Source organism: Fusarium oxysporum, chromosome 9 (assembly GCF_000149955.1).
Source record: "Fusarium oxysporum f. sp. lycopersici 4287 chromosome 9, whole genome shotgun sequence".
Taxonomy (NCBI): Eukaryota; Fungi; Ascomycota; class Sordariomycetes; order Hypocreales; family Nectriaceae; genus Fusarium; species Fusarium oxysporum.
This window is the reverse complement of record NC_030994.1, coordinates 1,696,590-1,722,923: the sequence shown is the minus strand read 5'-3', so window position 1 is coordinate 1,722,923 and position 26,334 is coordinate 1,696,590. Positions and strand designations below refer to the sequence as shown.

At 49.7% G+C, this 26,334-nt stretch overlaps 9 protein-coding genes across 23 annotated transcripts in view; 2 read left to right on the top strand and 7 right to left on the bottom strand.

Moving 5' to 3' along the window:
- Positions 1–4: 4 nt before the first annotated feature.
- FOXG_09448 (DNA ligase 1) lies at positions 5–3,377 on the bottom strand. Of its 2 annotated transcripts, none has more exons than XM_018388619.1 (5): positions 3,186–3,377; positions 2,957–3,090; positions 1,764–2,907; positions 948–1,716; positions 5–894 (listed from the first exon to the last, which is right to left on the bottom strand). In XM_018388619.1, the coding sequence occupies exons 1-5, from the start codon at positions 3,350–3,352 to the stop codon at positions 358–360; spliced, it is 2,751 nt and encodes a 916-aa protein (XP_018246712.1). In that variant the 5' UTR covers positions 3,353–3,377; the 3' UTR covers positions 5–357. The 2 variants fall into 2 exon arrangements, with proteins under 2 accessions (XP_018246712.1, XP_018246711.1); XM_018388618.1 differs by having other exon boundaries at positions 167–894; positions 3,156–3,372.
- A 139-nt stretch (positions 3,378–3,516) lies between these two features.
- On the bottom strand, positions 3,517–5,539 carry FOXG_09447 (pyruvate dehydrogenase E1 component subunit alpha). Its single transcript, XM_018388617.1, has 5 exons — positions 5,478–5,539; positions 5,152–5,422; positions 4,906–5,039; positions 4,396–4,850; positions 3,517–4,345 (listed from the first exon to the last, which is right to left on the bottom strand). Exons 2-5 carry the CDS (start codon positions 5,281–5,283, stop codon positions 3,837–3,839), a joined length of 1,230 nt encoding a protein of 409 aa, XP_018246710.1. The 5' UTR covers positions 5,284–5,422; positions 5,478–5,539; the 3' UTR covers positions 3,517–3,836.
- A 302-nt stretch (positions 5,540–5,841) lies between these two features.
- Positions 5,842–9,745, bottom strand: FOXG_09446 (F-box and WD-40 domain-containing protein CDC4). 4 transcript variants are annotated; one of them, XM_018388613.1, is made up of 5 exons: positions 8,116–9,745; positions 7,447–8,054; positions 7,035–7,397; positions 6,639–6,987; positions 5,842–6,587 (listed from the first exon to the last, which is right to left on the bottom strand). In XM_018388613.1, the coding sequence occupies exons 1-5, from the start codon at positions 8,581–8,583 to the stop codon at positions 6,351–6,353; spliced, it is 2,025 nt and encodes a 674-aa protein (XP_018246705.1). In that variant the 5' UTR covers positions 8,584–9,745; the 3' UTR covers positions 5,842–6,350. The 4 variants fall into 4 exon arrangements, with proteins under 4 accessions (XP_018246705.1, XP_018246708.1, XP_018246706.1 ...); XM_018388616.1 differs by having other exon boundaries at positions 6,639–7,397; XM_018388614.1 differs by having other exon boundaries at positions 5,842–6,987.
- FOXG_20050 (uncharacterized protein) lies at positions 8,922–9,059 on the top strand (the record flags this gene model as incomplete). The annotated part of the gene is made up of 1 exon (XM_018400331.1): positions 8,922–9,059. The coding sequence occupies one exon, from the start codon at positions 8,922–8,924 to the stop codon at positions 9,057–9,059; it is 138 nt and encodes a 45-aa protein (XP_018246709.1).
- A 1,512-nt stretch (positions 9,746–11,257) lies between the features above and the next one.
- FOXG_09445 (uncharacterized protein) lies at positions 11,258–13,990 on the bottom strand. Of its 7 annotated transcripts, none has more exons than XM_018388606.1 (5): positions 13,678–13,990; positions 13,335–13,625; positions 13,263–13,279; positions 12,104–13,201; positions 11,258–12,055 (listed from the first exon to the last, which is right to left on the bottom strand). In XM_018388606.1, the coding sequence occupies exons 2-5, from the start codon at positions 13,365–13,367 to the stop codon at positions 11,869–11,871; spliced, it is 1,335 nt and encodes a 444-aa protein (XP_018246698.1). In that variant the 5' UTR covers positions 13,368–13,625; positions 13,678–13,990; the 3' UTR covers positions 11,258–11,868. The 7 variants fall into 7 exon arrangements, with proteins under 7 accessions (XP_018246698.1, XP_018246699.1, XP_018246704.1 ...); XM_018388608.1 differs by having other exon boundaries at positions 11,389–12,055; positions 13,335–13,621; XM_018388609.1 differs by having other exon boundaries at positions 11,389–12,055; positions 13,335–13,616.
- Positions 13,991–14,394: 404 nt separating this feature from the next.
- FOXG_09444 (uncharacterized protein) lies at positions 14,395–15,848 on the top strand. Its single transcript, XM_018388605.1, has one exon. It carries the CDS (start codon positions 14,672–14,674, stop codon positions 15,722–15,724), a length of 1,053 nt encoding a protein of 350 aa, XP_018246697.1. The 5' UTR covers positions 14,395–14,671; the 3' UTR covers positions 15,725–15,848.
- Positions 15,849–17,215: 1,367 nt separating this feature from the next.
- On the bottom strand, positions 17,216–19,525 carry FOXG_09443 (uncharacterized protein). 3 transcript variants are annotated; one of them, XM_018388603.1, is made up of 3 exons: positions 18,594–19,525; positions 18,157–18,530; positions 17,216–18,102 (listed from the first exon to the last, which is right to left on the bottom strand). In XM_018388603.1, the coding sequence occupies exons 2-3, from the start codon at positions 18,205–18,207 to the stop codon at positions 17,563–17,565; spliced, it is 591 nt and encodes a 196-aa protein (XP_018246695.1). In that variant the 5' UTR covers positions 18,208–18,530; positions 18,594–19,525; the 3' UTR covers positions 17,216–17,562. The 3 variants fall into 3 exon arrangements, with proteins under 3 accessions (XP_018246695.1, XP_018246694.1, XP_018246696.1); XM_018388604.1 differs by having other exon boundaries at positions 17,234–18,102; positions 18,583–19,511; XM_018388602.1 differs by having other exon boundaries at positions 17,232–18,102; positions 18,157–19,511.
- Positions 19,526–20,292: 767 nt separating this feature from the next.
- On the bottom strand, positions 20,293–24,232 carry FOXG_09442 (uncharacterized protein). Of its 3 annotated transcripts, XM_018388600.1 has the most exons (4): positions 24,023–24,225; positions 21,626–23,963; positions 21,461–21,568; positions 20,293–21,402 (listed from the first exon to the last, which is right to left on the bottom strand). In XM_018388600.1, the coding sequence occupies exons 1-3, from the start codon at positions 24,043–24,045 to the stop codon at positions 21,461–21,463; spliced, it is 2,469 nt and encodes an 822-aa protein (XP_018246692.1). In that variant the 5' UTR covers positions 24,046–24,225; the 3' UTR covers positions 20,293–21,402. The 3 variants fall into 3 exon arrangements, with proteins under 3 accessions (XP_018246692.1, XP_018246691.1, XP_018246693.1); XM_018388599.1 differs by having other exon boundaries at positions 20,293–21,568; positions 24,023–24,232; XM_018388601.1 differs by having other exon boundaries at positions 20,293–21,568; positions 21,626–24,225.
- Positions 24,233–25,809: 1,577 nt separating this feature from the next.
- Positions 25,810–26,334, bottom strand: part of FOXG_09440 (uncharacterized protein) — a gene marked incomplete at both ends in the record, with an annotated part of 1,582 nt that continues 1,057 nt past the window's right edge. Inside the window, one exon of the mRNA XM_018388598.1 lies at positions 25,810–26,310. Coding sequence (XP_018246690.1) covers positions 25,810–26,310 — 501 coding nt within the window. The remainder of the gene's footprint in view (positions 26,311–26,334) is intronic.

The following is a 26,334-nucleotide window of genomic DNA, read 5'->3' as shown; positions in this document are numbered from 1 at the left end:
TAGGCTTAGTAAATCTTTACATCACTTATATCTAAGCTTAGTGTTGGATGTTTTTCTCTTTCCCTAAAGCATGACAGACATCGATTCAGCCCGCCAGTATTCCCGTATTTGCAGCCAAAAACCGCACGCCAGGAAACAAACCACATGGTAGAATCAGATCTGAGCATTTATCATAAAATCGCTTAAATCATCATGAAGTAATGGTCGGGTCAAAATAGCCCCTAGTTTTTCTTTCAGCGTGCAACTCCCACGCTTGATTGAAATCCTGATATAGAATGAAACCAACGCCGGAGCAGCAACATACCAGCCGATGCATAAACTTCTCCTCTGAGAAAGCCCAAGAGACCAACACTAATTCTAATACTCAAAGTCATCATCAACAGAGGGGCCCTTGTTCTTTGTCACGCTCTCCTGTTTGCGATACATTTCAGCAACCTGGCGACTTGTCGTGGCAGCATCAGCTTTCTTATCATCTCGCACACGGATGAAGCGAGGGAATCGAAGACTGATGCCCTTGTTTCCTGACGGGTCGACACCTTCCTTAGCACCGGCCTTGTAACGTGGACTGAGGGTCAAATCGGCTGTCTTGACTTCCCAGACATACCGAGGCTCAAACCAGACATCAGGTTGGTGTTGACCACCAGAAGAGTGTGAGTAAAAAGGCTTAGGCCTATCAATGGTAATCTCAGAGAGTTGGGTGTGGAGATCCTCCAAGACCTGTTCTGAGAAGCCAGTTCCAATATTGCAAACAGTTTCGTATGTCTCTGAGTTAGGGTTGTAACAGGCCAGAAGGAATGCACCGTAAACAGATGTACGCTTGCCTTTGCCGTAGTATGCGCCCAAAACAACAAGATCCAGGGAATCACCGACGCCTGAGAGGTAATCCTTCTTGATCTATGATGGCAGTCAGTCAAACAGATTCTAGTAATGCAGTTTCGAATTCTTACCTTGAGCCAGTTACGACTTCGCTTACTGGGCTCATATCCACTCTCAGTCCCATCCAGCATTTTTACCATCAGACCCTCGCATGATGCCTTGACACTTTCATCAAGGAAAACCTGGATCTCATCCAGTTCCTGGCCGTTCATGTGGGTAGCGAAGGAAAACTCGCCTTCCACGGGATTAAACGCGGTTTCGAGAAGCTCACGTCGTTCACGCAGTGCCTTCTCGACAACGGCTTCTCCATTGAGGTACAACAGATCAAATGCAAATACGCAAACCTTGACCTTGACATCCTCAACCTTGACGTCCTTCTTCTTGCGTGTCATGAGTTGCTGGAAGGGCAACACTTTCTTCTCATCGACATCCCAGGCCACTGTCTCACAATCCAGGACAAAGCTCTTGGTGTCCGGCTTGACCCAGGTATGGAGTTTGGCAAGAATATCGGGATACTTCCTGGAGAGATCTTCGGAGTTTCTGGAGAAGATGCTAGCAACACCAGCAGCGGCCTCCTTAGCGGCGCCTTGACTCGCTTCGTTTAGTTCTTGAGGCGCATCTTTTGCCACATAATGGATTTGTGCTCTTTCGCCATCATACTTATACTCACAGGTGAAGGTTTGTCCCTCAAAGCGATCGAGTACTTCAGTAATGGCCTTGGTTGGCTTGGCCAGCATGGGCTTCAAAGGTACACCGGGTCGGAGCTTGCAATTTTCCCGAAGCTTCATGATCCCATGTTCTAGCATTGCAGGAATAATCACGTCGTAGCTCGGAAGTTCGCTGTGTTTTGTAAGTATGGGTCAGCGACAGTGGTTCACGTGGCTTACCTGTAGACCGTCTTGAGAATTGATTCACCCTTCTCAAGATCTGAGGTGCTAGGGACCTTACCCTTGGCATCTGCCTCGTGGGCAACAATAGCTTGCGCCAAAGAAACAAGAACGGTTCTCTCAGCCAAACCAAGTCTCAGCTTTCCTTCCAGGAATCGAATGATGAACTTGGCTTCACTCGGTCCTCCCTTGTCCTTGGTGATGTCGACTTTGCCAGTGGAGTTGGCATCAGCTGCAGCAAGAAGCTTCTTGATACCATCCACCTTGCGCCCCTGAGCACCGTTACCAGTGACAGTAGCAATGTTCATTAGGCCTTGATGCACACCCCTGATAGTCAAAGCCTTGGGCTTGAACATAGTGCGCTGGGTTGATCGACTCTTTACAGCCACCAATCCAAGATCACCAATTTCTTTCTGATCAGCCTTAATCACCTGGAGGCTTCGTCCGGTCGTCTCGCCGATAGCCTTCATGATTAACGACTCGCCAATACCAAGCTCGATACCAGCGTAGTCAGGAGCCAATTTGTTGATCATTAATAAGACTGTAGGTAATAGATCCTCAGGGGTCAGGCGCATGACTTGGCGAAGGAACAGAGAGCAATGCTCCATAATAATCAATCTTTTGGTGGTCATTTCCACAAGAGAGAACGTTGTACACAGGGCCGCATACGGAATAGGGGTGCCGGGCTTCCAGTCAGGATAGGGGTCTTTCGTCTTGGACTTGAACTTTGTCTGGACCTTCTCGCGAGCCTTGGCAGCAACTTCAGGCTTATCTTCGACATCTGCCTCGTCGTCAAGCTCGGCTTCTGAAGCTGAAGCTGTCGATGCTTCTTCTTTGGCAGACTCGTCGTTCTCCTCGGGAGTAGGTTCTTCGGCCGCCTTGGCTTTAGGGGTTGCCTTTGACCTCTTGGGCGACTTGACCTTTGGGGGTGTACTCGCGACCTTTGACTTGTTGGGGGATGCATGTTTCTCTTTCTTCACAGTTTCTTCAATCATCTCATCGTCATCTTCGTCCTCGACTCGCTTTCGACTTCGTCGTGCTCGCTTGGTGACAGGTCCATCGCTCTCGTCATCGACTTCCTCTTTCTTAATGGGCGTCAGCTCGGGCTTGGTCTTGTCTTCTGATCTTGCTCGCTTCTTTGTTTCTGATCCATATTTAGAATATCGTAGGATTTCATCGAAGTAGCAAAATACCTTTCTCAGAATCTGAGCCCGATTTGGTATTCATGTTAGCCTCCTCCTCGTGCTTCGCTTCTTCTTTTTTGGGTTTGCTGCTGAAGGAGAGCTTTGTCTGTTGAGGAGGCGCACCTTTTGCCCCAAAGAACTTCCTGTAGTTACCAATTGGCCTTGGTCAGTGATCGAATCTTTAACTTTTAGTTGTCCCTCCATATACCCGATTGTGCTCTGTCCGGACTTGACATACCCGAGAGTCGCCTGTTTTGGTGCCATGATGCCTGGAATTCTTGTCGAAAACAAACGCAACGAACACAAGGAACAACAATTTACAGGTCGTGATATTAATCTGGAAGTGTTTTGTAGAAAGAGAGGGGCAATTGTGAGCCCGCGAGTTGACCTGACACTGAGTAGCATGACGCGCCCGCTAGGCAACCTGTCGCGTTAATTAGCTGCCATTCGCGAAGGCAGGTGCGACCAGAACGCGCGAGATGCCTGCTCCACGTGACTCGGTTGCCTAGTAAGGCAGGACGTGCACCGGGCTATTCCCATGTTAGGTGAGGCGTCGATCAAATTTATTAGCGCGCGTTAATTAATTGTTAGAGGGGCCCCTGCAAGCTCTTGTTGTCTCGGGGGAGATAGGCCGAGATGGCTCGCCAAATATCATGATATTGGGTGATTTCTTTCGTTATTGATTCTAACTTTGAGAAAGCCATTGATATAAAACCACAGTAGGACAAAGAGACATCCATGAGTAACACGAAAAAAGCAATCCTGGGTCCTCGCCCTTCTCCATTTTCGGACCATGCCAGGCCTCTTTCTAGATAGATCATGGATGTATATTACAGCAAGCAACAAGTGCTCAAATCATTATGGTGGTACGGCCTCGCGCTCAATCCCTCTACTGGAAGTAGTGGTTCTCCTCGGGAATACGGCCACGGATGTACTCGGGCTCGGATCCCCGAACGTAGATATCCTCAAACAGAATCTCAGGCTTGGGCTCAGGCGCGGCCATGGCCTCAGCAGCAGCAACCTCCTCGTTGACGTGGGCACGAGCCTCCTTGTCAATCTTCTTGAGCTCCTCCTCACTTGTGATCTCCCAGTCCAGGATCTTCTGCTTGAGTCCAGCAATAGGATCGTTGGTGGATCGCATGCGCTGAATCTCCTCACGGGTTCGGTAGGTGGTACCGGGATCAGACATGGAGTGACCGCCATATCGATAGGTGACGTACTCGAGGACGAGAGGTCCCTTGTCGGCTGCAGTCCACTCCTTGCCGTACTTGACGGCGGCCTTGACGGCAAGGACATCCATACCGTTGACCTTCAGACCGGGGATGTACTGACCACGCTTGTAGTAGTCGGTCAAAGCGGAAGAACGAGCAGCAGCGGTACCCATACCGTACTTGTTGTCTGCGGAGTTGTCAGTAGTGCTCTGGCTCGTTCTTATAATATTGACTTACTCTCGCAGCCAAAGAGGGCAGGGAGGTTCCAGAGCTTGGCCATATTGAAAGCCTCAAAGACCTGGCCCTGGTTGCTAGCACCATCACCGTAGAGGATGATGGAAGCGTTCTTGTTGCCATTGTACTTGTGAGCAAAGGCAAGGCCAGCGCCAACGGGAACCTGAGCACCGACGATACCGTTACCGCCGTAGAAGCTCTTGGCGAACATGTGCATGGAACCACCCTTTCCGTAGGAGATACCCTCACGTCGGCCAAGCAGCTCACCAATGATGGATCGAACGGTAGCACCACGCATCAGGGCGTAGCCGTGGCATCGGTAAGCGGTGATAATATCGTCCTCCTTGGTGATGGCATGCTCAATGCCAACGGCAACAGCCTCCTGTCCGGTAGACAAGTGGCAGAAACCACGAATCTTCTTCTCCTTGTACAGACGATCGGCCGCCATCTCCATCTGTCTGCGGGATTATCAGTAAATGTCGTATTGAGGTCGTGGGAAATGGTATTGCATACCGGGTGATGACCATCTCGCGGTACATATCCTTCAGCTCCTTCTTGGTCACCTCCAGGGTGTAAGGAGGGGGGTCCAGCTCGTAGGTCTCGAAGCTCTCATCGCTGAGGTTAACAGAGAAAGGCTCGTCATCGGACTGTAGCAGTCGAAGAGTCAGTGATGGTTCGTAGGCGCATTGCGGAGGGCGAAGTGTCGGGCGAGGGTATTCCGAAGGACCCTTGCGGGATGGAAAGTGCGCATTTTCTCACCTTGGGGACTGAGTGGCTCAGGGACGCCGAAGCAGCATCGGTGGTGACAGAGCGAATGGCAGTGTAAGTGGGAGCGGCGAGCTTGGTGCGCATAGGCACAGCCCTGGGGAGACGGAGAGCTCGAGACAACATCGTGGATATGGAGAATTGAACTGAGGGATCAGGACGTTGTCGAGTTGATAACTGCGACTTGGCTGGATGGAGCTCAGAAAAAGTCGCTGTTGAGCGGCAGAGCGTTGAGCTTGGCCTCCAATTGTTGGTGGGTCTAGTCCTGAATAGGCTTAGCGGTCACGTGATGTGTACATGTTTGCGTTCTCTTTGAATACCTCCAGACAGTCCAATTGAGGAGATAATCTTCTCCGAGGAAATGTTTATATCGATAAGTTCTGCTAAAAAGCCCGTAGACGTCCTCCGATTATCAAAAGACCACCTCTTGACCATCTTTCTGCTCCATACAAGACCGTCCAAGTGACACACCACTTCGTCGGTGTAATTCTCGCCGATGTGGGGCTCTATCCACATCATCCCTTCTACCTCCGAGTCACGACAATAGGTTTTGCTGGTGGAGGTCGGAAGTCCCTTACTAAGGTACTCTCAGTCCCTGGAAATATTCGGGCTCAACGATCTTACCACCCAGGAACGAAAACATGGCCCATGATGGCAGTTTATAACTCACACTTGGCTCCAAAATAAAAAGGCAAAGAATTGGCAAGTCTTATTGGTGGAACCCAACATTACTGGGCTAATTTCTAATCGTTCTATACACACGCCGCCGATGTGGTATTATGATAAAGATAACGATCAATGTCAAAGACCAGGACGCTGACATTGGCTTCTGATATAGTCCGAGCCGCCTTCAGATGCAACTCCGTATTCCATTCCCGTGGCTCCAGTTTCCCATAACCCCTTGATTCATGCTGTCATACTCCCATGCAAATTCGCATGATCCATCCATAACTAACATATTTTGTGAACTGGTGGTGATGCAGCAACGCCCAAAACATGCTTTCAAAAACCCTTGGCGCCTCTACAACAATTCGAAGAAAGAATATAGTGCAATGCAGTGCGGATGACCGGATCCGTCTTCGATACTAAATGTTGAATCCACAAAATCGGGTACGCTTGAAATGCTGGTGCTCGCCGATGTCATATCACGATGGTTGACGCAGGGCCATCGTTGAGATCACCGAACTCCCAGCTCAGTCGTCATGAAAGAACGTACCGCCCTGCAATGGGGCAGTTGAAGGGCCAGCGTCGTTCATTTCGACATCCTGGGTTGAAGCGTCTCGGCTAGAACTGGCCAAAGTCTGTTGCGAAGTGCGATAGTCGATAGCCATGGCGCTCAATGGGCGACTCGGGTCATCCTCCAGTACCCGCTGTTGAAGCGAGAGTGGGCGGTCATAGAGCATATCTTCGGGTGGTGAGAACGACCACACCTATCAAAGTCAGTCTTGAGCGTGGATAGCCCTCGTCCAATATCGGCTTACCTCCATGACTGTACGGCCGTGTCTCAAGGCCAAAGCAACACACTTCTCATCTTCAAAGGCAACACGCCAGACAGCTTCACCTTGCGCGATGAGTTCACGAACGAGATGTCCAGTTTTGAGGTCCCAGATCTTAACTCGACCATCACTGCCGCCACTCACGACTCGAGTATCATCAAATTGCAGACTGGTGACACTGTTGTCGTGAGCTGCAAGACGATGGATCGGACACATTTCTTTCAATGACCAAACTCTAACCGATCCATCTGATCCACCAGTAACTAAGGTGTCACCGCGCATCTGAAGCTGTCCAACAAGAGACGTGTGACCCTGGAGAATAGCCAGGCACTCACTTCGAACTGTTAGTAGCTATTATCTGTAGTTTGAAGAGACACATACCCAGAACTCGGATCCCAAATTCTCACGTTGGTATCCAGACTGCCCGTCACGACTCGCTTACCATCAAACGCAATGGCATAAATTTGACTAAAATGGCCCTGTAACGTTTGAAGACAACGGCCCTCGGAAATGCTCCAGACTCGAGCAAAAGTATCGTAGCTACCGGATACGACAATGTCGCCCTTGATCTCGAGACACCGAACACTGGACTGATGACCAACAAGAACATTTTTGCAAAGGCCGGTTCGGATATCCCAGATTCTTAGGGTGGTATCCCGGGATCCAGAAATCGCCGTATTTGCATCTGCCATTTTCAGGCACCTAACTGTCGATGTGTGACCTCGCAAGGTGTGTAAACAGGCACTATATCCTGTCAGCAAATGATCGAGACTGATTATGACTCTCAACTTACCCAGTCTTGAGGTTCCATACTCTCACGTCGCGATCACAGCCTCCACTGACCAGAGTATCATCCCAGGGAACCATGGCCCAGACACCCATAACATGTCCCTGCAGGGTGCGTTGCGAGTCTCCCTCAGTATCGAACACATGAATCTTGGCATTATCAAGTGCCACAATTATGTACTTGGGTGTCAGATGCAGGCTTGTAACAACGCCCCCCTCTTGGGTAATATTCCGCGTTGTGCTAGTACCGCCAGATCGCCAAGCAGCTTCAACTAGATATCTCTGCTTGAAGTGAGACTTGTAAGTCCGTAACCTGGGTCGACCAGAGGTATTCGAGCCCTCGAACGATCGGGTCCCTGAGGTGTAAGAATAAGGGCGCGCGCCTGGGAAACTGCTGCTGCTGGTCATGTCGGCATCGAGTCCATGCAGAGCCTGTACTGATGGTCTCGATGAGAAATTAGGTGCGTGTGTGTAGACCTCTGATAGTCGGCGGCCGTAGTCGTGTTTGACACAAAGATTCTTCCATGTCATGTCGTCGCTAAGGAGATCTCGCCATCGTTTGGAAACTTGCGAGGCTCGTGCTAAAACTTTTGGGTCATCGATGAAAGATAATATCTACACATGTGAGTAAGCCCACCGGATCTAGGGAAAGCAATGATATAAGGATGTTCCTTACCCGAAGACACAGTTCATCTGGCAGACTTGTAAAGGGGTCCTTTTTCAACAAAGGGCTGACAAATTGATGAACGAAACTCAATTGCTGGCTGGTACAGAGGTTCAGCAGATCGGCGAGGACTCGAGTCCTCTGAGGACCGGAACAGTTTTTGAAGTGTTGCCGGACTTTGGCAAGAAAGAAGTCTTCATCATCAGCCGCATCACTCCAATCTGGTTGGAAATGCGATGGTCCCGGAGACGCAGCGGGTGTGGGAGGCGGTGGAGGTGAGCCAGTGAGCTGTTGATCAAAGTCCGCGGCGGGTGTAGACATGCTGGGAGTAGGAGGTCCACGCAAGTGCCGTTGCTGCTGAGGCAGCTTTTCCAAGCGGTGGTTAACCATGGGGTTCGTCGATGTGCCGAGGGTCAAGTCGTCACTGAGGGCGCTTCCTCGTCTTTCTGAAAAACTCATGGGTCGTTGGTAACCGGCCATGACCCGGGTCGTCGCCCTCCAAGATGTTGGTGTGGGTTGGAATACAGACTTTGAAACGGTTTGTGAGGAGGATCAACAACTTGATGGAGGTGGATTACTTGAACGACAACGGCTGATATCGAGGGGAGGCCGACGATGGATCGTGGGTGGGGAAACAAAAAGCAAGCCGTACGAGGCCTCTGCCAACAATTCGAGGAGGATGTCAGCACATGTAGAATAGAGCGAATCGCTTATAATCGCGCAAAAGCTCGGTATAAGAATGTTGCGTTGGCTTCGAACAGAATTAGGTGCAGATATTGAAAAAGGGAAAGGATGCAGAAAGCAGAAACCAACGGTGAATGGCGATAGTCACTAGAGATAGTGGAGAGAGCCGACGGACAGGCGGTACGGTACCGGTACACGTCCAGGGACGGGAACACCTGTGTTTGTTCTGGGATGACAATCTTGGCTCGCAGAATGAGCCTGGGACTGGCTGATGACCTGGCGCGTGGGTCGGGTGCAGGCCAAGGACGATGGCGGGATCGTAGAGGCGCTAAACGGCATTGGTTGCAGTACAGTTCAGGGCCTTGTTGTAGCGGTTCTCTTGCCTTTGCCTTTCCGTTTGGGTGTTGTTTTTGACAATGACTATGTCGGCTGTCGCCGTGACCGGCACAAGGATATCTCCTGAGTTGAGCTGGCAAAGCCGGGTATGGAAGTTTGTGTTGAGAAAAGGTTTGCGCACAATGAAAGTGCGAGATTGTCTTACCGAGGATATGGGATGATATGTATAATGGGTTTGTCCGTCTTTGTAAGGCAAGACGAGATGACCGACTCGATTCTGAGGCGTCGAGGAAGTGAATCAATCTGATGACCAGATGCAGCAGATGCAGCAGTGGAGGCGAGACAAAGGAAGGGAAATTTGGCTGAATAAGGGACGATCGATTGAGAGAAAGAACTACGGTAGGACGAAGCAGTTTTGAAGCCCAAGACGGTCCGTGAACGAAAACGGAACTTGGTCATCGTTCCTTTTTCTGGTGTCGTCGAAGGGTTTTACAGTACAAGCAGCATCCATCTAATTAATATCAAACGGAAGTGAGGTATACTCCGTACCTAGAAGTGGATGGAATAGACTGAGGTAGGTAAGGAGAGAAGCGCAGGAACCAACCTAGCACTTCAAGCCCGCTCTGTTCATTGCTTTTTCTTCCTTCAGCTCATTCAATGCAGGGACGTTCCAATCACATTCCCGCCATTGGAAAAAATCTCGCTTCATTAATAAAGTACATTCTTTAATCTTGTTCTCAACCTGCAAACGCTTCAACTCAATTCATCGAGAAATTGATTTTGAAACATGAGATGCCAAACCTGTTTCAAACAGTGAAACAGATCCTAGTCTGGTCGTTTTTTACAGTAGTTCCCTGGCCCTGCCTCCGTCGACCCTGAATAAATGAATCCTACCTTGGATCGAATTGATCATCTCCACCGTTCACCAGATCAGATTGTACCCAACGAAGGGATTGGATACCTCTGTTGGTTCCTGCATAGTGTAGGTGGTTGAAGCCGTGCGCCATTCTCAGGTGCAGTTCGTGGCTGTTGACTTTTTGCAGCATTGATCATGACGGTTTCACCGACCCTCAGCCTCTGATATTACGTCGATCTTCACACAAGCTATATGCAGCTGTGTCTTGTTCATGACATGTGAGGATCAGCTACGATTGTGCTGTACCATAGTATGTACATATCTTCGGAGCAAAGATGGGGGACTCCGCACTGCAAACTCCTGCAAGACATCGCTACGCTTCCCCCATCGAGTATAGCCATGTGATAAGATGTGACATTTCAGGCGGCTCTCGACAAGATGGGATTGGATGCCGTGTCGAGTGTGTTGACGAACCCCTCTTTAAGGCTTCTTGGACGATCAGGTGCAGGGAGTTTGAGGATCATTGATATACGAGGGTTCATGTTACCTTGATTTTATCTACACCACATATCATAACATATTGTTGGCTCTTTGATCTATTGCAAGGACCGGTAAGAAATATCACATGGATGAACATTTACCAAACGCCAACATCCAAACTTCTGGCGCAAGCCACGATGCCGTAAATTCTCACTCTCTGACGCTGTCGGTTGTCAATACAGAGAGGATACCTTGGTACATCGAAGAAAAGAAGACCTCGGAACATTCACCAGAAGCGCCAATGGCGTAAACGACCAACCTTTTTTCTTCCTTGATCCGCCCTGGAGATTTAACTTTTAGTAGTACCACACTAACGACGCATAATGCCTTGGAAAAGCTACATATCAATCCTGTAACGAGACTAGCAAGCACTGCAAGACCCTGGCCTTGAAGCTGAATGAACTGAGCCCCTTACTATTTTCGTAGAGGCTGTGAAGAAAAGTGTGAGCGGACTTGACCGAACACCAATCTTGGCTTTTCCCTAAGCACTGTTAACTTGATTCAACGTCTTGTTAGTCAAGTTGTCCTAAACGGCCGTCAATCTCTTTATATTATATGAATTCTCTCGTGTCTTACACCCTACCAAGACAACGTTTATTGAATTCCCAAAGGTATCGGATCGTCCAATCTACAAACGCGGAGAATTAAACCCACCCTCCACAGTAACTAATAAACTATCTCAGCATCCCCTGTCCATTTTCACTTTGGAATGCTCTACGTATCATTCAAACAAAAACATCAGGCCATTTTGTTGCTTCTGTGACTATGTGTGAAGCAGCTTTGTCCTTGTATCCCTGCCTAGAGCTCAGTTGGTTTTATAAAGCTCCTCTTTGAAACCTAGGTTGAACCAGATGAATCCACAACCAAAACCACCATTGGCATATCTCCTTTTGGCTGCGGCTGGGTTACGTTGAAACCAGATGCGATCTGATATATCCGGAGTTGCTTGCAGTGATCAAGTGACACAAAGATACAGTCCTGTATAGAGAATTTGGCCTTGAGGCATGTGATAGCGATGCTGTGCAGCCGCAGTCAAGAACGCCTGCAACATATCTCAAGAGTACTATTTGTGCGGCTATTGCAACCCAAGAGACCGTAAATGTCCCATGCTGTCCCTATAAATTCCTTTCCACCATCCCGGCTTTTGTCGCCGTGAAAATCGCTCATGAGTCTATTCTGGTCCCTTCCCACGCAGCGAAAGTGAGCTCGCCGGCTCCGAAACAGAAAGAAATCTTGAAAGCGCCATGTCATCCCAAACTCTGTCTATGGCTGTTATATTCCACCACATACCGTCCCAAAATCTCAATATGCGCAGCAGGGGAATACAAGACGAATGAAGTGCTTGCGACTTAGTGGTGGTGGCCAAACTGTGTAAGAAGTGGCACCAGCATACCACCCATGGTGGCCAATGTATCGCGCATCTGCGGTCCCTTTAGTTTCCGCTGGGCTGCGGCACTACTGTCTGCATAGCCGTTGATGCCGTGGTCATGAGTATGGGGGGTAGTATCCTCTTGCATCGCATGCATAGCAACATATCTATCGAGATGTCAGTGACGAATGTCAAGAAAGACATGCTTAACTTACAAAAACGTGCCACCAGAGAAGAGGAGTAGCATGCCGGTCCACCAGTGATCACTCTCAACCTTACCACCACCTAACAGAGTGATCAATGTCCATGTTGTCAACGCACCAAAGGGTGCGGCCAAACTGAATACAATAAGATGTCCTCGAGCAGCTCGCTTCGATAGACCCTGCTTGAGGAGAAGTGAAGTAAGGCCAAAGGCGGCAGGAGCCTTGTGAATCATAATGGCCGCAAAGATAATGAAGCCAAGCTTCATATCTGAAGTGGTCGACGAGGCACCCATTGCAATTCCGTCGGCGGCGGCGTGGATAACCAGTCCAGTGGTCGTTGCCAGGCTGCGCGCTCGTCGCGGAGTAGGTGTCAGGGATCCCAGGAACCCATCCGCCTCTTCGTCAACCGAGGCGGAATCACCGTTGAGGTTGTCGAGGCTGATATGGCGGGTCTGGGGTGCAGAATGAAGACTCTCTGTCGCATGGCGCGGAAGTCGATCAATCAGGAACATTAACAGAAAACCCAGAGTCAACGAGAAGCCAATTTCGAATGTGGGAACGGCATGTTCGTGCTCGTGCTCATGCGCTTCCTCTTTCTCATGCTCCGCTTCATGGTCCCCGTCATGGCTCTGTTGGCCATCCTTTCCACTCTCCGCCGTTTCCGATCCCTTATTGTCGGTAGTGCTATCCTTTGTGGTATCGCCGGCTCCTGGGGTGGCTGGAGTATCATCACCTGTCGCTTCAACGGCGGTCTCAATATCGGCGCGCTTGACTCGACCATTCCCCGCTGCTGCATTTATAATGCGACGGACAAGCGCTTCGGTATCCAACTCGTCATTTCGTTTCTCGATTGAGCCGGTGCTTATTGTGACAATTGACTCAGGGAGTCCACGTGTGAGTACGGCATGGCTCCAAGGGGTTCGGCGCACCAGGCTTCGAACTCGATGCATGTGAGCAGCCTCCGCAGGCGCGGTTGCAGCTTCGATTCCTTCGGGGATAATGACTATAAGTGAAGTCCCGACCAATATTCCAACACCGACGCTCGAGAGTAATCGAAGTTGTGATTGCGAAAGCGACATTGAAAGGGGCAGCGCTCCGGCGAGGAATGAGCTGTTGGGCATGTTAGCAATTGACGGGAAGGGCATGAGTCTATGGTCGAGGTCACACGTACGCCAAAGCCATGATTAGCTTGATTAAATGTCAGTCTCAATGGTTTATCGGCGAATGGGCGAGGTTCACTTACGCATAGGCCGAGAAGTAATAGTACCCCTCCCATGGTTGATGCGATGTCAATTGACTCTTGGGTGGTTATGCGCAAAAGACTGATGCCAGAACAGAAGGAAAAGAGGTGCCGCTGTAAAGACTATCCACGCATGTTGCGGTCTTCACTGATTGTCGTCAAGTGTAACGATCTGGATATGCGCTTATCGAGGGACTGAAGCGCAGTATCGACGACAGACAAGACGCAAGGGCGGAGCGGACAAGAAAGAGGTTGGCGTTGGTATTGGGTGTCGAACAAATTTATCTGGCCTCGCTCATCAGAGTCAGTCAGCCTGGACACTGTTTGAAATGGATTGGATCAATACCAGCCCTGCGACGGTTTGCTAGCTGTCGATTGGCCGCTGCGGGGCATCTAGACCCTTAAAATCCCCCCTAGGGGCCAACCCATGGAGACAATGAATTCAGGGGAAGGGATACTTTTTGGAATAGCGTCGACTATAACTGATTAACGATGTGAGATAAGAGATCAGTATCACTTCCCTCAGAGGGCAACGTTGTTTTCTAGCATGGGGATCTTGGTGTGTAGAACTTTCGACTTGAAGTGAATGCGAATAATAGGTAGTGGTCCGCGGCCCATGTTTCACTCCAAGTTGCCTCCTTATCGTAATGGTCAATGTTCTGTAGTGGCTGGACTATCAAGGTATAATTCCACGACTAGTACCTCCGTACCCTTCAGTAATTATCGTTTTTTCTATCTTACCACACCAAAACTGGAGTAGATACTAGAAACCCAGTACTGTCTGATAGCGAATAACTGGCTGTGGATGCTAGCCTTTCTTGATCAACACGCTAAATCTGCTTACCCTGTACTGGAAGACCAGACATTGTATTCCAGTACAGTCTCAAGTCATAGCACCTTTTAAGTATTGTTGAACTTGTATGATAGTCGGTTGGATATCGCGATAGTGCTCCCTGAAGGATTCGTCTGTTTGGGTGAAATGAATAACCTTGTGTACATCTCAAGTTCTGATCATGTAACTCAGTCTGACTGTCACAAAAGTTAATACAATTCTCTGACACACAACCATACCTGCAATCACTAAAACAACATGCACCACAATGGCTCCCCATACCCATTGAATTTTATTAGAGCCTATACTTTCTTTTCAGTGCATACCTATTTGCTGGGTTCATCATCATTCAAGTCGATGGATAATCATGGTATGAATATAAAGTAAGGTCTGTGCACCAGCAACAACTAATCCCCACATCGAAAGTTTAACTTACAACTACAAATTCTCAGACTCGCAAAGCCAAGAGCGTCACTTACTCAATGCCTTCGAACTACACGGCCCTCGAATGATGGGCGAAACCGAGAAGTCGCCTCGTAGACGCCATATCCTTTCCTCTATCAACCCTGACAAGCCCAAAAGCCGAAGGAGGAGTCGATCTCCCGAATCGCGATCACCAGTTGACGTCAAGAGAGAGCCGTCGCTCGATGCGACATCAGAGCACACCGACGCCCAGCGCAACGATAAAGATGACGAAGGGGACACCACAGCGCCGAGGCGCTCACGCATCCGGCTGAAGGACCACCATAGATCTCGTCGAAGATCGCGAGACAGACATAGGCATCGAGATTATGATGATGATGACAGTCATGGGCGTTCACCTGTCCGTCACCGCCGACACCGACACCGTCGGCGACATCGCTCTCCCACACCAAAAAACCCTCATGAGCCAGAGCCTCTAGATCCCGACGCAGCATTTCGTGAATCTCTATTCGACGCCATGGCCGATGATGAGGGCGCTGCATACTGGGAAAGTGTATATGGCCAACCCGTCCACGTCTACCCCAACGAGCGCGTAGGGCCTACAGGTCACCTAGAACAAATGACAGATGAAGAGTACGCTTCCTATGTACGTCAGAAAATGTGGGAAAAGACAAATGCTGGCTTGCTTGAGGAGCGTGCTCGCCGTGAAGAGGCGAAGAAGCGCAAAGCCACCGAGGATCGTCGCGCGCAGAAACTCCAAGAGGACATGGAATATAGTATCCGTCGTGGAGAGGAGCGCAGAGAACGTCGACGTTGGGAACAACGATGGGAAGACTACACGAAAGCTTGGATAAACTGGGAGGGCACACCTACGGAAATTGCATGGCCGGTTGAAGGCGGTCGCATAGAAGACGTGGATGAGCCAACTGTGCGCGAGTTCTTTGTCAATGGACTGAATCCACAAGAGATAGGAGAAAAATCGTTTGTGGCTAAGCTCAGGGATGAGCGTGTGCGATGGCATCCAGACAAGATCCAGCAAAAGCTGGGTGGACAGGTGGATGAAGAGACCATGAAGGGCGTGACGGCCGTCTTCCAGATTATCGATAAGTTATGGGCGGAGAGTAGGCCCAAGACATGATGATATTCCTATATAGTATATAATACATGGTTATGCTACAGCCAGTAGATTTGACTGTGATGATTCTCCCGGATCAGAGTTGCATGGCTTGGTAAGCTTGTATGAGATAAACAATCAAATGCGGACTGTGCTCAATGCATATACCTACTAATTTAATGGGATAGGATAGCCATGCATCCTTTGGAACACAGATAGCAAGTTTTTGGTTCCATTTCCCGATTCCGCCCCGTCACTATCCTTGACATGACCATCATACCAAGCACCTGGTACAGACAAGTTAGGGAAGTACTAAAGGAAATAATGTAATTAGATACAGATGGGGCTCAGAAGCATATTTCAGCACGGTACTGGGATAATCATTTATTCATACGCTTCGAAGTAACTTAGGCTCGAAGGATTTCAAAGCCCTCTTAGAGAACAGCCACTATTCATAGCAGCCATATTCAAGTCTTGCTCAAGCCACTACACTGGCCAAGATTCATATCGGAATAACATGAGAGATGAGAAGCACTGAAATAAGCTTGAAATGTTGTTACTTTCCTCAGCTCCTGTTCATTAGCTGTAAAGTCAAGAATCGCAAACGGCTGACATTGACAAGGTTGCGTTCTTAGTGTGTTTCCTCTCTGATTTGAGCTCCATACCGAGTAAATAGTTGAGAGCAAAGAAAAAATAAATCGTGTAGCTGTTCTGAAGGTTCAAATAGACCTTGCGAGCCAAGTTCTTATAATTGTGTTTGAATACGGCGGAGCCTATGGTTCTTCTCGAGCTCGCTGAGGCTGGCAGGCCTGACATACTCATTCCCAAAGAGTGCATAGTAAGTATGAAGACGTCCACGTAGAGTTTTATTTTACCTTTCTTCCGCCGAAAACAGGAGCTTATTAGTTGTCTTGCAGGTACCTGTCCTGGCGCTCTGTACTGAGTTGGACTACTACATTGGTAACCGGTGAAGCTCAGGGGAGGTTGAAATCAAGGAAGTGACCATAGAATCATACTGATATAAGCATGAAAGAGTGAACTTTCCTTTATCTTAGCCACCAGAGATGAGAAAGAATTGCATTATCATGACTGGAATGCGCATCTCACAGCACCTCCTTATTCCCGCCACTTGAGTCCAGAAGATCACTATCGACAAGAAAGGCGACTTGCTAGAAATTCTTCCCGCTGGGTTTGTAGTTGTGCCGTCAAGGTGTGATGGTTTCACTGCAAGTCATTGACTTGAAGAACAACCTCAAGCTAGAGTGATTGAAAGACGAAGTGGAATGTCCATTATCAATAACCAGACGTTCAGTTTTAGCTTATATGATACAAGTAGAAGTTAGCCGCGACAGTAGCTCACGAAACCATAAATCATGGGGCGAAACCGTTATGCACATCTCATGCCACTTATCGAGGGGGTCAATGAGAGTTGATTAAGCTGAAGGGAAAATCTGAGACCGCAACATATCACAGAGAAGAGCAGGCAATAGCATTGCATTACTCACGCAATTGAGAGCACAAAAGAGCATAAAGCACAGAAATTCATCGTTTGGGCTAACATATAATACGAAACATCTTTATTTTAATATCCAAGGTCGAGAACGTTTCATGTAAGTAATGCTATTGACAAAGTCACCGTTACAAAGGCTGCACCAGACATTGGCATCCCTCAATTCCAGATTCCCCTTTTCATCACACTAACGGCAGATGTGCAACGCTAGTTAATTAAGATCCCGAACCCTGTCATATCCTTGCTTCATCAGAATTGGATATACACAAGAGCTCCATGTTGGTTAAAATGATGGCGCGTGAAGATTTGACCGTTTATTTCATTATTACTGTTGTCTTCCGTAAATGCCAATCTACATGTTGGCAAAGAGAGCAGCACCACCCATAAGAGCACCCATAGCGACGGCAGCAGTGGGCATGGCACCAGCGTTGTCGCCAGTGGCACTGCTGGCGGCAGCACCAGCACTGCTCTCGATAGCACCGGCCCTGGAGGTGGCCTCAGCGATCTTGGACTCAATAGCCTCGCTGGCAGTACCAGTAGCAGTGGCGAGATCAGAGCTGAGAGAAGCAATCTCATCCTCGATGGCGCTGGAGGCACTGGCAAGAGCGCTGGTCACGCTGGCGAGAGCACTGGTGTCGACAGTGTTTGATCCGGTCTCGGTCTCGGTCTCTGCGGATTCGGTGGCGGTGGAAGTATCAGTCACGGTTGTAGAAGCACCAGTCTCAGTGGCGGTGCTGATGCGAGAAGAGATATCGCCGAGGCGAGAAGAGACCTCATCACCGACGCGGGTAGACACGTCCTCAATGATAGAGGAGGCATCATCAATTCGGGAGGAAACGTCGCCAATGATAGAAGAGACCTCGTCACCGCCAGGGATGGAGATGGACTGGGCCTGTATTATGTTAGCAAGACAAGTCTGCGAACCTTAGGGAACAGAGCATCGTACCTGAGAGTAGGCAGCCAGGGCAGCGAGAAGAGTGACAGCAGAGTACTTCATGATGTTGGTGTTGTTGATGAGAAGATTGGACTGAGAAGTGCTTATTGTTTGGTGACAGAGAGTCTGATCTTGAATTGGTTGGCAGCGATGAATGAGAGAGGAGGAGAGAAAGAATAGAAAGCCTGGAAGTCAAGACGTTTTATGGACACAGACCGAGACAGTTAGAAACGAACCATGCCATGCTATGCCGTCCATCTTGGCTGACTGCATTGCACTGGGGCCTTTGACGATGACTTCTATTCGCACACCCCCTTCACCCCGGACTGTCCGCCCTAGCTCCGGGCCTTGGCGATTCGTATGCTTGGAGAATGGTGGAGGCATGTCTATTCGTAGTTAGGTCATCGATCGATACAGCCAACCGCGCAGTTAACGGACCAGAAACGGACCTGTACCCAAATATTCGTGCTTCAGATTGATGTCAGTCAAGCTACTGCTGCCTCTGTACCAGTGCCATATGTCATACACTGTGCACCTAGTGTAGATATCGCCCAGTCCGAGCTGTTTTCTGGGGCGCTTTGTGAATACGGCATTCAGAGCTTCCAGATGTAGTGGCCTCAGCTGCCCCCTAGCTTACGTCATGCAAGGCGAGGGAAGTACAGCATCCCACGTCTCAGCTAGCCCTACACGAGACCGCCGGGAATAATACAGCAAGTTCTCAAACGGAGGCCGACCCATTCTTTGGCAAACACCGTTTGTGCAGAGCTGAGCCTCAAGCTCACGCGGCATGTCTTGGGGTTTCAGGTATTAGGTACAATGGCCTAAGTATGTGGTAATGTTGAAAGGGGCGCAGGAACCAGGTCAATGACTGTAGCCTGGACAGCTACCCGATCCATTCGAATCTTGAGGCAAATGCATAAATGATTTACCGAAACGACCGACTTTTGACATTCAAGCTCACGAGTACCTGCATAATATTCTGCGACCAGGGTTTCAGTGCCGTTCTCCGAGTTGTATCAGAAAAACCGGAAAATGAGCAGCGATGGATATTGAAATGAAGAACCAAGAAATGGGAGGCAACAGCTGCCTCGGACGGGCATTTCTTGGCTACCAGGTGTACCCTGTAGTTGAGTACCCAGTGACTGCAAATCCTCCATCATCTCTCATCACGATCTCGCGCATATGCTGTAACAGGCGTGTTCATAGCGTTAGAGGTCTGCACGCTTTAAACATGCATCCGGGGGCGCCAAGGCGAGATTGAGCCAAGATTTGTGATCGGGGGCAACAAATTGGGGCGCCTTGGTCGAAAGCAAGAAAACTGTTAAAGCCAGCTCTAGTTGATGAAGCCGAATCCCGTGAAGTTTGAGGATAAACTTGTTCTGACGTTATAGACTAAAGAGAGAAGTGGGACTGAATTGAGTTGCGGATACGTCAGCCACGCTCGCCACAGCATCGGCTCTACCACAGCCACGCCCACCTAAGACAACATTCTGTAGCTGCGACGAAACCAAGGAAGCAGGGAGGAACTGAGAAGACTATTTTAGCATACAGACTTACTTCAAAGGGTGTTTGCTTGGTGTCTAAAAAGATGAAAGCGCCGGCATCGCCTTCTCCCTTTTCTCATGATCCTGCACTTAATCCTCCATTGTCTTCGCCTTCCCCAATGCCAATGCTAATGGATCCTCTATCGCGCAATTTTAGGTGATTATTTGCGTCACGGTGGGCCTTTTGGGATGGAAGCTCCACACTTTGTTTGCTGGCTGCTCTTTTCGTTACAGTTGAATCAGGACCAACACGAGCCCTACGGCAGTCTGCATGGGGCCATGGGCCACTAACAAGGCCTTCTCATTGGTGAACCAGCTTGGAAATTTGGGACCTTATAACTGTTCCCGTGATAATGATCCTTCGTCAGAAGGACTTTGGCCCTGTAGACATTGGGTTCAAACACAATCGAAATTATGGAATTACCTAAAAGACTGCACTGTATACGAATGCATACTGTACTTTGCTGGTATCGATGCAACACACACACACACGCGACACCCTGCAACTCTGCATGGCGTTAAAGGAAGCTTACTTCTCTGAAACAATGTCCAAGACATCCAATCAAACCTCGAACCATTTCCTGGAGAGAAACCTTGCGTTCCTGATTTCTTTGCTTCAGTAGTTGTCCCAGCCTCTTCAATAGCTGAACCGCGGAAGTCAGGAGGACTTGAGACTTTAAGAAGTCTGCTAACCACTAATGTTTGTTCGAGAAGCCCAAAGGAGTCTGAAGGAGTGCAGAGGGTCGACTGATTGTCAGTCCCCGATACGACAGTGGAAACACCCGACCTGGGGAGAATCAGACAAGGGAGCCCTTGGCTGTCTTGATCTTCTCCTTAGTTGCTGACAATATCACAGAATTGAGCAGCGATAGTTACATAACATACACTCGCACGCGACACCAAGCCAGAAGAGCCACCAGTTGTTTAGCCTACAGCGCCTGATTTTGGTGTCATATCGCACAAAGACCAAGCAATCAGCAATTGATGCAAGGGTTTGAATCAGTGTATGGTGTATCATTGCAGAAATGATCTGTTCTGCGTGCCGATTAGGGCAGCATCGGTTCTGATTCAAGCAACATGCACAGTCATGAGGCTCGGAGACTGTTTGTTACCACGCAACATGTACGGAGTTTGCACATACGGATACCTCCAACACTCTTCTTTACTGGCCTGATCCAATCCGAGAGCTTCCCCTGTCGCGGCCGGCTTGGCTCAACGCCACACACGCCCCTCGAAGTCTCCACATCAACTCCATCTCTCCTCATCTTCAGTGCTCCATGATGTGTATCCTGTTGCCATAACCCCGGCTTGGCACCTTGGATCGCCATTTCGACATTCCACTGCCTTGCTCGACAGCCTTGGCCAATGTTAGCCAAGACTATACCGAGCATGGTCTGTCAATAATTCAAGCAGCTTTTCCAGCCTCGCTTCTGACGCCGTAGCCGACACCGCTCCTCATCGAGATTCAATGCAATGAACGCACGCGTGGACTGATCAAAGTATGGCTCAGTGTCCGTCCAAGTATGGCATGGGTTAAACGAAATGGGTCGTTTCGTTTGCCATTGAGATTGAGGTTCTGCCGACAAGCGAAAGAGGCAAGCTCAAGTCCATTTGCTAATATACAGAGTGACATACAAGTGGTGTGGAAACAACGAGGAATTCCGGTGGATTGCTTGCGCCATGGTCTTCGTGTCTTCAGTGCTTAGTCTGAAATCTGGAGAGTGTGTCAACGGTTTGCTAACCCCTAAAAGCATTCAGATTTGTGATCCCACTCATTTAGGCATGCCCTTCTTAAGCTCCTCCACTATCTCAGCCGCTTCCAATGCACTACGGGCCTCAAAGTCATATCGTTTGCTCTCGGTTGCTTTATACACAACAAGCTATTTGCGGCATTGTTAGAATGGTAAACCAATATCAAAGGAACAGCAAACTCTCACCTTGACATTCGTGGGATGTTTCCGGAGGACTTTGCACCCAACCACGTTACTAAAGTGCACTGTTGTTGTCTTGCCTGAACCGTCATGCAACGCCTTACCGCCAGACGCTGGCATGATATGAATGTACTCGCCGTCGATTACTAGAATGCGTTCGCTCATACCGACGATGCGCATGGGCTGCTTGCGCCAGACAGTGTACTTCTTGTAGCTGGCGTTGCTGAGCTCATCTTGCTTCAGCGATTCTCGCGCCAATGGGTGACTTCCGACCATTGGTGTTTGAGACTTCTTGCTGCGTTTCTGCATGGCCTGGTCGGCCAGTGGCAGCATCTTCGGGGACGAGCTGCCCGGCGAGCCGGTAATCGTCAACGGACCATCTGTTGCAAATCGTCGCCTGTACAATTCCAAGTCTGAGACATTCCCAATGGACGAAACTGGCCGGTCCAGCATGACTACCGCTCCTGATCCAGGAAGCTTAAGAACATGGTTGGCCTTGTCTAACTGTCTCTTTCGGCATACCATGTCCAGCACCTCAGCCAAGTAAGTATCAGTCATCACATCTAGTGTCACCATTTGACCTGGTGCGACATCTGATGACATGATATGAATCCGAAGCAGCTTTTGCTGCCCTCGGGATGTATTGGGAGCTGCAGCAGGCGCCTGGGGTATGTCTGCTGGAGGAGCGTTCGACCGATATGTCGTTGTGACGATAGGATTTTGCCGCGGACGCTCCGCTAGGAACGGGTTGACAGCCGGCCCTGGAGTGCCTCGAGGAGTCGCGTCCGCATCTGGCTCCGTAGGAGTGAGAGGAACCCCCCCGCCGCTATCCTGTGATGTTGCTGGCTCTTCCTCTTCGTCTTCTTGTGGTGTGAGTGACTTATTCTCAAGGTACTCCTCCTCTGAAGCTTCTGCCAACGCAAAGTCGTCGTAAGCAGTTGAATTAGATCGCATGCGGCCTCCACCGCGCGCAGCAGCATTGTTAACCGTAGTAAAAGATGTCAACGGTTTCGTTCTTTCAAAGGGGGGGAAATCGTCGTCAACTTCGCCACCTTCTTCCACCATACGTAGAGTCCACCAGTTAATATTGAGCTTGCCCTTGGGCAACGGAGGTTCGAGTTTCTCCTCATTGTATCGGTATAAACTCAAGCCGATGAGGTCCGCAACCGTCACCACCCGCTCGGCACCTTGTCCGTCGTGAACACGTGGGCGGATAAGCACCTGGAATGGCTTGCTGGGTGTTTTTGAGAAAGGTGCATATATACGCACAGCAATAGAACCTTGCGTACCCTGCCCACTGAAATGGGCGAACTTCTGGAAGGGAATAGACGATTTCTTATCCTTGGCTTTTAGGGCGGCCGATAGCAAACTCTTGGGTTGGGCGACGCTCAAAGGTCTGATCATGCTCATCGGCCTGGGAGGTGGTAACGCTCCGAGGACAATGGGGTGCGTCGGCGGTTTGGATTTGCGAATGGTAGACTGGCGTACAAAGTTCTTGGGCGGTGTTCCCACAACCTGGCGGGTGGGAGAAGCATTGATAGCGTTTTCAACGCCATCAAGAATCGATGCCGAGTCTATACTCTCGGCGTAGTTATCAGACAAGTCGGAAGCCTCATCGGAATCTTCCTCCTCCTCTGGCAAGAGAGATGTGTCCGCTCGTTGAATACCGGGCGAGGGCTCCTCTAGAATTCTAGCCTGTAACTTCGCAGCCCTTGCCGCAGCGCGAGCAGCTTCTCGATGCCTCTGGACTGTCGGAATATCGGTCTCGTTTTCGGATGATATCTCACTGCTGGTGACTGTGTCTCTCCGGGGCCTCTCCTGCACTGTTACCAAAGCTGACTGTGAGCCTCGGCGAGGCGCCCTTGGCGAGACAGCCCCGACTTGCCTCAAATTCGTGTTCTGTAGTGGTGACGAGCCCGCTCTGTGTCTGACCGGCATCTTTGCAAACTTGATCTGTTGCGCAGCCCGTTGATCCGTATCGTCGTCGCTCTCATCGCTCAAGTCACTACTGTCCTCTTCTTCCATCTGCTCGCGACGCCTGCGCCGCCTGGTAGCCATTCCTGGACCCATAGTATCCGAACCGCCCGCAGTGAGCATACCGCCATCTTCTTCCCCATCTTCGAGTGTGAGGCCAGCCTGCTTTGGTGCTTGGAAGTACTCGGAGGCAATCGCAGTAGGGATCGGAGGTGAATGTGTCCGCTTGTGGTGGGACGAATTCGGTCGCCAGCCAGCGGCTTTAAAAGGAGCCGAATTTATGAAGCCATCGTTGACGTTTAGGAGTCGCTCTCCAACACCGTCTGCAATTTCATCGAGGTAGCTTGTGCGAAGCTGGTAGGAGACGAGTCTGGACGGGACGTCAGCCTATGAATCTGTGCAAAGCCATTACCGAAGACATGATCGCACTCTTCAAGTTGTATGACGGACATAGTCGCGACTAATTATGCGTGATCGCTTCACCCTGTGAGGTCAAGAATTTCCCGAGAGCCGAGTAACTGCTTCAACATGTTTAACCCTGCCCCAAGCCGTGAATTGTCAAGAAATCGAGAATCTAAAGCAGGGACTGTATCATCGCTGTAACTGCTACCTAGTCAATGAGACAAGCACGGGTTGAGCCGTGGGGTAATCTAGGCACCTTATCATTCAACTGAACTCACCTTACCCTTGAGTGTGGAGCACAGCCTCGTTAAGATGTGGCTGCATTGCGGCACAGTCATGTTAGAAGTGGAACCTTTCAACTTCATGTCGCGATGCTCAGCTTCGCGATTCTTTCGTACTTTCACTATTACATCAACTAACTAATCGAATAATCGACCACCATGGGCCTTGTGGACTATTCCGACTCAGACGGCTCAGGCTCCGAAGCCGAAGTTCAAGCTCCTGTCAAACCAGCCCCTAAATCATCTGCATCTTCCAAGAAGCCTTTCCAAAAGGTTGTCGATAGGTCCAACCCTGGCAAAATCGTTGTCAGCCTCCCTCAGCTCGTCAACGATAAACCGCAAGCCGAAGAGCCTCCAGCAAAACGGACCAAAACTGCCGGTGGTGGTAGATTCTCCGGTTTCAACTCGTTTCTACCAGCGCCCAAGAACGCGAACAAGCCCAAGCCCGTGGCATCGAGCAGTTCGACAGCGAGACCAACCTTTCAGTTCAAGACTAGCGCAGCTCCAGGATTTAGTAGAGAAATAGGAGGCGACCTGAACAATTCAAATGACAATGCAGACGGCATGAGCCTACCGACGCCGAAGGCTGCCGCGCAACCACATATACCTGAAGGACAAAAACCAGCAGACGAGGTTAAGTTGGTGGGCAAGCCATTGATGTTCAAGCCTCTGTCTGTGGCAAGGAACCCCCAGAAGAAGAAGAAACTGAACTCAGGGTTGGCAAAACCAGCGCCGACTCCCACACATGAACAGGCTCAGTTAAAACCGGCTGAGGCAACGCCAGAGGCCACGCCAGCCGTTCCCAAGAAGGTGTCGCTGTTCTCTATGCACACAGAAGAGCCTTCTGAACCAGTAGAAAATAGTTCTTCAGGCACTTACGAACCAATGTTTGCGACAGCAGAAAGCTCATTGGCCTATGATGAGGGCGCATATGGCGACTATGCCAGCCATGCGCAAGCAGGTCCATCCGCAACAACATTACTAGGCTCTGAGTCCCTTGATACAGTAGTCGAGGACCTAAACCTTACCGCCGCTCAACGAAGAGAGCTCTTTGGCCGCAATGGCCTGGGCAACCAAGCAGCTAAGAAAGTTATCAATTTCAATATGGATAGGGAATATAGACACAACGAAGAGATTAGGGCCGCAGGAGAGGAACAGACTCACAACCCTGTGCGCGCGATCCAAGGAGGTGGAAAGCACAGCTTGCGCCAGTTGGTACAGAATGCGCAGAGCCAGCGTGAAGCTCTTGAGGATAGTTTTGCCAAGGGGAAGAATAACCGAAAGGAGGCAGGGAGCAAGTACGGATGGTAGTGATGATAATGATACCCAAGTTTATTCAATATATTCAAGAATGGTACTATCTATCCTCCCCCATTTTTGTCCAGCATATTTACTCCACAAACATACGCCGCCCTCTATAACGCTAAGATCTAATATGCCAAGCATACGTGCAATCGAACAAATGGGGTGTCTTGAAGCCAAACGCTCGCCATGCAACCGACAAAACAAAACAAAACAAATAAGCCTACAATATCAAAAGATCTCAACTCCGGCCTTGCGACCACTCTGGAAGGCATTGTCTGCCATCATGAAGCCCCATTCTCCTCGCGTGGTGGGCGAAATATCGTCATAGTCATGCGGGGTTAACGGCCCAAATCTTGGTGATGCTGGACTCATGATGGGTGTTGGTGTGAGGGGACTGAAAGCGCTTCGATTGATGGGACCGGCGGTTAAGATTTGATCTATCGTCGAAGGTGGCTCCCATTGCTGCATTGTGAAATACAATTGATCTGTCGGTCGTGCCGTGCGATCGCCGTCTTCCTCCTCTTCTACTTCGGTCTGAGTTGGTGCTTGAGCTTGAGCTTGAGCTTGAGCTGGAACCGAAACTGGAGCTGGGACCTCAATTTTCTTGGGCTTCGGTTTCAGAATGGGTCCCGGAGTGAAATTTGTCTGGAGTTTAAGCAGAGGCTTCGGCGAGGGCGTCTTCCCTTTGGAGACAGCAATGCCTATTGTCGCCTCCTCAGCCTCTTCTTCCTTGTATCGTTCTTGTGAGTCGGA

Coding starts and splice junctions, on each gene's coding strand:
- FOXG_09448 (XM_018388618.1), bottom strand. CDS start 3,352: ATGCTACTCAGTGTCAGGTCAACTCGCGGGCTCACAATTGCCCCTCTC. Junction 3,091..3,155: donor TCCGGACAGAGCACAATCGG/GTATATGGAGGG, acceptor TGGTAACTACAG/GAAGTTCTTTGGGGCAAAAG. Junction 2,908..2,956: donor GGGCTCAGATTCTGAGAAAG/GTATTTTGCTAC, acceptor AATATGGATCAG/AAACAAAGAAGCGAGCAAGA.
- FOXG_09447 (XM_018388617.1), bottom strand. CDS start 5,283: ATGTTGTCTCGAGCTCTCCGTCTCCCCAGGGCTGTGCCTATGCGCACC. Junction 4,851..4,905: donor CGCGAGATGGTCATCACCCG/GTATGCAATACC, acceptor ATAATCCCGCAG/ACAGATGGAGATGGCGGCCG. Junction 4,346..4,395: donor TGCCCTCTTTGGCTGCGAGA/GTAAGTCAATAT, acceptor ACAACTCCGCAG/ACAACAAGTACGGTATGGGT.
- FOXG_09446 (XM_018388613.1), bottom strand. CDS start 8,583: ATGGCCGGTTACCAACGACCCATGAGTTTTTCAGAAAGACGAGGAAGC. Junction 8,055..8,115: donor CAGATGAACTGTGTCTTCGG/GTAAGGAACATC, acceptor TCACATGTGTAG/ATATTATCTTTCATCGATGA. Junction 7,398..7,446: donor GTATGGAACCTCAAGACTGG/GTAAGTTGAGAG, acceptor GACAGGATATAG/TGCCTGTTTACACACCTTGC.
- FOXG_09445 (XM_018388606.1), bottom strand. CDS start 13,367: ATGGGAGGGGTACTATTACTTCTCGGCCTATGC. Junction 12,056..12,103: donor TTCTCTGGTGGCACGTTTTT/GTAAGTTAAGCA, acceptor ACATCTCGATAG/ATATGTTGCTATGCATGCGA.
- FOXG_09444 (XM_018388605.1), top strand. CDS start 14,672: ATGATGGGCGAAACCGAGAAGTCGCCTCGTAGACGCCATATCCTTTCC.
- FOXG_09443 (XM_018388603.1), bottom strand. CDS start 18,207: ATGAAGTACTCTGCTGTCACTCTTCTCGCTGCCCTGGCTGCCTACTCT. Junction 18,103..18,156: donor CCCTGGCTGCCTACTCTCAG/GTACGATGCTCT, acceptor AACATAATACAG/GCCCAGTCCATCTCCATCCC.
- FOXG_09442 (XM_018388599.1), bottom strand. CDS start 24,045: ATGTCCGTCATACAACTTGAAGA. Junction 23,964..24,022: donor TCCGTCATACAACTTGAAGA/GTGCGATCATGT, acceptor CGTCCCGTCCAG/ACTCGTCTCCTACCAGCTTC. Junction 21,569..21,625: donor AACATCCCACGAATGTCAAG/GTGAGAGTTTGC, acceptor TGCCGCAAATAG/CTTGTTGTGTATAAAGCAAC.